At 39.3% G+C, this 7,826-nt stretch overlaps 2 protein-coding genes across 2 annotated transcripts; one reads left to right on the top strand and one right to left on the bottom strand.

Moving 5' to 3' along the window:
* Positions 1–1,418: 1,418 nt before the first annotated feature.
* Positions 1,419–2,396, bottom strand: LOC131785780 (trace amine-associated receptor 9-like). The gene has a single exon (XM_059102722.2). The coding sequence runs from the start codon at positions 2,394–2,396 to the stop codon at positions 1,419–1,421; it is 978 nt and encodes a 325-aa protein (XP_058958705.2).
* Positions 2,397–6,313: 3,917 nt separating this feature from the next.
* On the top strand, positions 6,314–7,357 carry LOC131785801 (beta-2 adrenergic receptor-like). Its single transcript, XM_059102745.2, has one exon. The coding sequence runs from the start codon at positions 6,314–6,316 to the stop codon at positions 7,355–7,357; it is 1,044 nt and encodes a 347-aa protein (XP_058958728.2).
* The last annotated feature ends 469 nt before the right edge of the window (positions 7,358–7,826 follow it).

Raw genomic sequence — 7,826 nt, 5'->3', positions numbered from 1 at the left:
AAAACCTGCTGGCGTGACATGGCGGAATTTTTACTCAGCGGTGGATTGCAATAGTCAAGTTCGCTTTGATCTAAGCATAAAGCAACGAACAAGGCTTAAAAAGAACATGAAAAGACTTTAATCGCTGCTTAACCTAACCTAAACAACATGGACAACTGAAGATATCTATACTGCTAATTACATAAATTACGTAATGAAAGGTGATCACCCCAAATTCTTCGCAAGTTAACAATGCATTACACTTAGTTCGGGTCCTATTTCCAATCAACACCACACTCGGGGCATACCAAGACACTGTAAATCGGTTGTCAGTCAGTCCATTCCCTAAGAAAACCGATAGTTCATAGACTGCAGACGGAGAATCACCCATTTAGTTCCGATCGCGTAGTGACGAGGCGTCTCGGCGAGCACACAACATCAACCGAGTCAGTAGCTTTGTCAGTGGTTTACTACGTCAAACTCTATTTGTGATACAGGGAGATATTCTCCCCTTTCCTCAGCTACAACCCTCCCTTCCCTCAGCCCTGCTCTCTTGACTTCGTAAACAATGGATGCGGAATAGATAGTTTCCAACACTGAACATTTAGAAACTCTATTATAAGTTCTGAGGAAGTGACTGTCTCAATGATCAGATCCCACGCGTCGCGTGTAAGTACAAAAAAGATATCAAAGAGGGAAGGAAAAACCTTGTAGTTCAATAGACATTCACGAGACTTGAGAAATTTTCAACACTCTCTACCACATCAAAACCCCGAAACCCAATCGCATCAATTTTACCCCGGCACTTCACACCTTTTTTTCTCACACTTTTAGAGGATTATCGTAGCACAGCGGTCAGCCGGCAACACGAGCTGAACAGCTGCTGGTTACATTTGCCGACCTTTCTTTATACACGAAAACAAATTAACGCAAGTTAGACGAAAATTTGAGTTTGTTTAATTTGGACAAATACATTAGTCTACATGAATCATTCCCAAACGAAAACTAGAAATACAATAGAAATTAAATAACTACATGCTAATTATTTATCATTAGAACTTAGGAAGTTCCAAAATAAAACGGCAGAGACACTACCTCCATTACCAAAAAAAATCGTTTGAAAATCTAATATCTATATAATAGAAATGAACTCATGTAAGGGAATGTGTGAAATAGCTTCTAGTTGACCCGTTTGTAACTTTCTCTAGGGATACACATGAACCATGTTTTTACCACTGCTTTGTTAAAGAAAATGTGGGGAGTATTCTTATGTCTACGTTACCCAAATTACCACTTAAACTTGCAGAATTTACGAAAAGATAAACACACACAGTTCTCTGTATAGCTATGCTCGTTCGACACTCAGTTCTAAGCCATTAGTGGTTGTAACCCATGCCTCATTACAAGGAACTGGTTGGATATTCTGCTGGAGTTAATTATCATTCCATGCCCGTGCTGATTTGTGCCCGCCTTAAATGCAATATATCGAACAGCGCTCCACGAAGCTTTTTCATTCGCCAGCAGTAAATCAGTGGATTAAAGATTGAACAGACGCAAACAGAAGTATAACACCATGCGAACAATATGTACAACACATGCGGCTCCACCAAATCATCTGAGAAAGTTGCACTTCCAAAAAGTACGGTTACGGGCAGGTAGGAGAAGAACAGCGCCGTCAAGATGATTGTCAGGGTTTTAGCTGCCTTGTGGTTCTTTTTAAGGCGCTTGGCTTCTTCGTCAGGTAACTGCTCAGTTTGCAGTCGGCGTTTTTGCTTTTTGGCTTCCAAGAAGACTGCTGTATGGCTGAAGGCAATGGTAACAATGTAAACAACAATAACAACTAGGAACATTAAAGCGTATGCGACCAGCAGTATTGAATATAAATATGATTCAGTGTTTATGGACGCAAGAAGGATCATTGCAATTATGCCAACTGCTGAAACTAACCAGACCATCACCACGCAGGCAAGAAGTCTCTTCTCTGTTACGATGTCGTCATATCTGAGGGGGAACTTTATGGAAATGTAGCGTTCAACACTGATCAACATAAGATAGCCAACTGACGCCAGGCATACTCCAATGCCGACCATCCCCAGTACTGTATCGAACATACAAAACGGCCCAAGACCAAAGATACGCTTAAAATCTGCCGCCACGGACAAGGGCTGCACGAGCAAGCCAACCAGAAAGTCCGTCACGGCCAAACACGCCAGGAGGATGTTGTACATAGTTCTCAACTGTTGTTTGGTCACTACCATTATAACAACCAGCGCATTTAACACCATGCATATGACGGCTGAGGTAATGTTGACGCAGATAACAGCAACAAGATTATTAGAAGCAGTTTCTTGTGAGTATCTTGGCTGCCAAGCTGAGAAAGCAAGATGTGGGCAAACGTCTGATGACTTGTTGGCCATAAGAGGAGCTTTGCTAGTCGTGTTCTGCAAGGTTATTTATGAAGTGACTGGTCACAGCGAGGTTTTGGGAGTCCTTTTCATTTAATGAAGGCCAGTTCACTTTTGTTTTTCTCCAGGAAGTACAACGTCCTGACGTTGAGTATATGGTCGCTTACTGTTACATTTTATGTCACTTCTTAAGACTTTTAAAGATGAATTTAAAACCTCAGAATCTCTTATTTTCCTTTTTTTTTTTGCTGTTAATCGTTTTTGGGAAACATTTGTGAAACTAAAGATGAATTCAAAATCGATTCTTCTTTTGTAAGCACCTGAAAGGTGCTATTGCACTCTTTTCACTTTTGCACGCGCACAGAGTAAAACCCGCCGGCCTATTCCTTTAAACAAGAGCACTTGATTCTACCTCATACTTTTTTGTCATGAAATTGTAATAAGCTTGATACACGAGCAAGTTATTACATTTAAGGCGAGGCAAGGCACCGATGAAGACCCTTTTATTGTCGCCTTCAATTTGGCAAACTTTTTTTTTTAACAATATTTCTATCATTATCTAATGAGTCGACCCAAATGGCTCGCACCACCTGCATATTTTTATCGTTGTCGAGGTGTCTGTTGTTGATTGTTGTTGAATCAGTTTGGGAAAATATAGATTAGTTTTGAGATAAATATAAATTCAATGTCCGGCAATTTACCCCCTTTTGGAAGTCACCAGCGTGTTTTTCTTGCACAAAAACAATATTGTTGTAAAAACAATATTTCATCTAAAAAAATCTTTGCATCGAACCACCTCTGTATATGTCTTTTCATTCGTTGTCTTCCACAACTTTATTTTTTCAACTACCCTTACATAGCGATCTGCAGCTGCAGTAGTTGTTATACTGTAACATTGTTTATGTGGGGCCTGATAGAGCGATTTCCAATGAAGTGTCGAAAGTAATTAGGATTACTTTGGTTCTTACTTCGTTTTGATATTCAAATTAGTGGTTAGAAGGTACGAGGAGATAGGGTAATTTTCCAGACCGGAAAATGAGCATCAAATACCCTTTAATTAGAGGAGGATAGCATCGAACTTCAATTAACATGGCAAACTTCATACGCACAAACTCTGACAAACGAGATTAAGATAAGTAATCTAATGATATCAGTAGCGGACGTTTCGGCAGATTCACTAAGATAACAATATTGCAAAACACTTATTATGGTACAAAATACCAGAGAGCGGTTTTAGTCAAGAAATTAGCTCACATTACTACCAAAGTAAAATGTGTGGTTACAGACTGAATTGCATGTTGATGGAAAGGTAAAATGAGTTCTTAATTACGGGTTATGCGCGCTTGAGAATAACACTTGTAACTTCAAAGGAGAGTAAATTGGACAATGAATTTATTTTTATCTTAATACTAAACTACACTTTCCCAACCTGATTAAACAACAGTCAAGTATATGTAACTAGTAATAATAAATAATATTGTTTATACGAGCCCTTACTTACACAGTGAATTCCATTCAATTTTTATTCTTCCTTTTCTCCACATATAGGTAGACATTTTTTTAGAATATTTAATTTACAGGGAGCATTTAGATTTGTATCTTGTACACTGCACTACACTAGTTCACTACACTAGCCTACTAGTAGCACTATCATCTTTACCAAATGGTGTTCCATTTATCCCCATGGCAACCCAGAATAGTCCCTCGTCATCATTGAACCAATCAAGCGTAGAATTTGTTTTTGAAGATCCATAGACAGACTTGTTAGCTTAAGGAGATATAGTTTAAGTGGTCTGTAAACACAAAGAACACATTCCGTAGATAACTCTTAGTACGCCAGTAATAGCTCTCTCCTCTGTTACGATGTCGTCATATCTGACGGGAAGCTTTATGAAACTTAGCGCTCAACACTGATCAACAAGATGGCCAACTGACGCCAGACAATCTACAATGCCGGCCATCTCCACCACTGTATCGAAAATACAAAACAGCCCGAGACCAAGGATGGGCTTAATTTCTGCTGCCACGAACAAAGGTTGCACGATCGCGCCAATCAGAAAAACCTGTTGCTGCCAAAGACGCTATGGATGGTGTGAGGAGTTCTCTGCTGCTGTTTTGTCGCTAGGACGATGATAACCAGCGCATTTAATAGCATGGCAATGATGGCTCCTGAAGCTTTTTAGCCGCCATTTAGAAAGAAGTATGAACATCTTTTTGTTTTCTTTGAATCGAATCGTTCGACAAGCATTGAAACGTGTGATACTAGTTTAAAAAGATTTAATTTTGAAATCCAATAAACGGCAGACAGGTTAATCAATCAATTTGTGAAATTATTTTTAGAGGACACGTTTCTTCAAAGAACGAACTTTCAATCCAAAACAAAATTCATCCAAATAAACACACTGATATTCATATGCAAGTGCTTTGAATTACCATAATGTTGATTTAGCCATAGAAAAATGCATGGGTTGTGAGTTATCTTTCATTCTCCTTTGTAGCACGAGTTGAAAATTGATTGGAAACAACTCAGTGAACACAACAAGTACCAATATTCCTTTCTGTATCTTTCTGTAAGAGGAATAACAGCTGCACCTTTTTCCTGTTCTCATTCCCGCACAATTATGAAAACAAATTAATTACAGAAATTTGATCAATATATTGATTTTCTCACATAATTTTAATGGCGAAACCGAACCTCAAAAAAACATTTGAATTGCCACAGTACACCTGTTCTAAAGACCAAATTCAGATAAAAAGAACGACTAAACTTTGTTATTTACAGCACATAAATTATAATTAATGTGGTGCAAGTGCTTAGCTGAACAACTTCCAGGTATGGAATTTCTTTAGTAAACCGGCTTGTCTTAACTGGATCCAAAGTGTTTGGGTATATATTTAGTTTTCACAATTATATTCATAGCTAGGTGAGAAAAGAGATTTATTTACCATGTCTGCAATTGAGCATTAGATTCCTCTTCATTAGAGGAGAATACGCACAAACTAGGTAAAACGAGACTTTTATGAATAATCTATTGATATCAGTGGCGGACGTTTCAGCAGATTCACCATGATAGCAATATTGCAAAACACGTATTACGATACAACAAAACCACAGAGTTTTAGTCAGTGAACCAGCTCATACTACTACCAAAGTTCAAAATGTTTTCGTTAAGAGTAGCTAAAAGGTTTCTAGGTGAAACTTTGTTTTTACAGCATATGTGTGCAAGAAAAACACGCTTGTGACTTCAAAAGGGGGTAAATTGGACATTGAATTCATAATTATCTCGAAACTAATCTCTATTTTCCCAAAATAATTCAACAACGGTCAACAACAGACACCTTAAAAATGAGAAAAGTACGCAGGTGGTGCAAGCCATTCGAGTCGACTCATTAGATGAAGATAGAAATACTGTAAAAAAAAATTTGCCAAATAGAAGGCGACAATAAAAGGGTCTTGATCGGTGCCTTGCCTCACCTTAAATGTGATGGCTTGCTCGTATATCAAAGCTTATTACAATTTCATCAAGAAAAAAACTTTAAGGTAGAGTCAGATGCTCTGGTTGAAAGGAATAAGCCGGCGGGTTTTTTACTCTGTGCGCGTGCAAAAGTGAAAAGAGTGCAATAGCACCTGTGAGGTGCTTGCAAAAGAAGAATCGATTTTGATTTCTTTAGTTTTACAAATGTTTCCCAAAAACTATTAACAGCAAACAAAAGGAAAAAAAGAGTCTGAGTTTTTAATTCATCTTTAAAAGTCTTAAAAAGTGACATTACATGCACCAATAAGCGGCTATGTACTCAACGTCAGTACGTTATACTTCCTGGAGAAAGACAAAAGTGAACTGGTCCTCATTAAATAAAAGGACTCCCAAAACTTGTGGCCAGTCACTTCATAAATAACCCTATAGAACGCGATTAGCAAAGCTCCTCTGATGGCCAAAAAGTCATCAGACGTTTGCCCACATCTTACTTTCTCGGCTTGGCGGCCAAGATACTTACAAGAAACTGTTTATAATAATCTTGTTGCTGTTATCTGCGTCAACATTACCTCAGCCGTCATCTGCATTGTGTTAAATGCTCTGGTTGTTTTACTGGTAGTGACCAAACAACAGTTGAGAACTATGTACAACATCCTCCTGGCGTGTTTGGCCGTGACGGACGTTCTAGTTGGCTTGCTCTTGCAGCCCTTGACCGTGGCGGCAGAAATTAAGCACATCTTTGGTCTTGGGCCGTTTTGTATGTTCGATACAGTACTGGGGGTGGTCGGCATTGGATTGTGCCTGGCGTCAGTTGGCCATCTTATGTTGATCAGTGTTGAACGCTATATTTCCATAAAGTTCCCCCTCAGATATGACGACATCGTAACAGAGAAGAGAGTCCTTACTGGCGTGGTGACGGTCTGGTTAGTTTCAGCTGTTGGCATAATTGCAATGATCCTTCTTGCGTCTATAAACACTGAATCAGATTTATATTCAATACTGCTGGTCGCAAACGATTTAATGTTCATAGTCGTTATTACTGTTTACATTGTTATCATTGTCTTCACCCATACAGCTGTCTTCTTGGAAGCCAAAAAGCATAAACGTCGTCTGCAAACTGAGCAGTTACCTGACGAAGAAGCAAAGCGCCTTAAAAAGAACCACAAGGCAGCTAAGACTCTAACAATCATCTTAACGGCGCTGTTCTTCTCCTACCTGCCCGTAACCGTACTTTTTGGAAGTGCAACTTTCTTAGATGGTTTGGTGGAGCCGCATATGTTGTACGTATTGTCAACATGGTCCTACACATTTGCCTTCTTGTGCTCTCTCCTCAATCCACTGATTTATTGCTGGCGACTGGAAAAGCTTCGTGGAGCGTTGTTTGACATACTGCATTTAAGGCGGGCACAAGACAGCTTGGACGTGGAATTGCAAACGCAGCGAAATAATCATCGACCCCATCCCAGTGATGCTTTGCCGGTAGCTCCCACCGGCTAAGGTGGGAGAAAAACTTTCAACCTGATCGATATTATACCATAATTGGATGAGGTGTTTGTGATATCCAGAATAATCAAGGTCGAGGTAGGGGTTATCAGCCGAAGCCGAACGAAATGAAAATTGTCACGAGAGTAAGTGAAGCTGATAATTTGTTTCCAAACGTGTAAGCATCAGCAAGCAACCCAAAGTAGGCCAACTTGACATAACTACCCTTACAAACTCATGCACCGCGGTCGTACACGACATGATTACCCGTAACCTTAAGTGTCCTTGACATGATTATTGTATAATTTGCAGCTAGATGACGTCCCATGCGCTGATTTCGAAATTCACTGTACGCTTTCGGCCAATCAAAAAAGAGATCGCGAGTTGAATATATAATACAAATAAGGTACTTAGAGGCATCAAAAATATATCCATGACCAACATGATGAGGATGAAACGCTTCTCTAGGAGTAGAAAACTGATC

Source organism: Pocillopora verrucosa, chromosome 14 (genome assembly GCF_036669915.1).
Source record: "Pocillopora verrucosa isolate sample1 chromosome 14, ASM3666991v2, whole genome shotgun sequence".
In the NCBI taxonomy this organism is placed as follows: Eukaryota; Metazoa; Cnidaria; class Anthozoa; order Scleractinia; family Pocilloporidae; genus Pocillopora; species Pocillopora verrucosa.
The sequence above is the reverse complement of the archived record's forward strand: the minus strand, read 5'-3'. Positions and strand labels throughout refer to the sequence as shown.

Bases quoted from the DNA above. Each gene is read 5' to 3' on its own strand.
- LOC131785780 (XM_059102722.2), bottom strand. From the start codon at position 2,396: ATGGCCAACAAGTCATCAGACGTTTGCCCACATCTTGCTTTCTCAGCT.
- LOC131785801 (XM_059102745.2), top strand. From the start codon at position 6,314: ATGGCCAAAAAGTCATCAGACGTTTGCCCACATCTTACTTTCTCGGCT.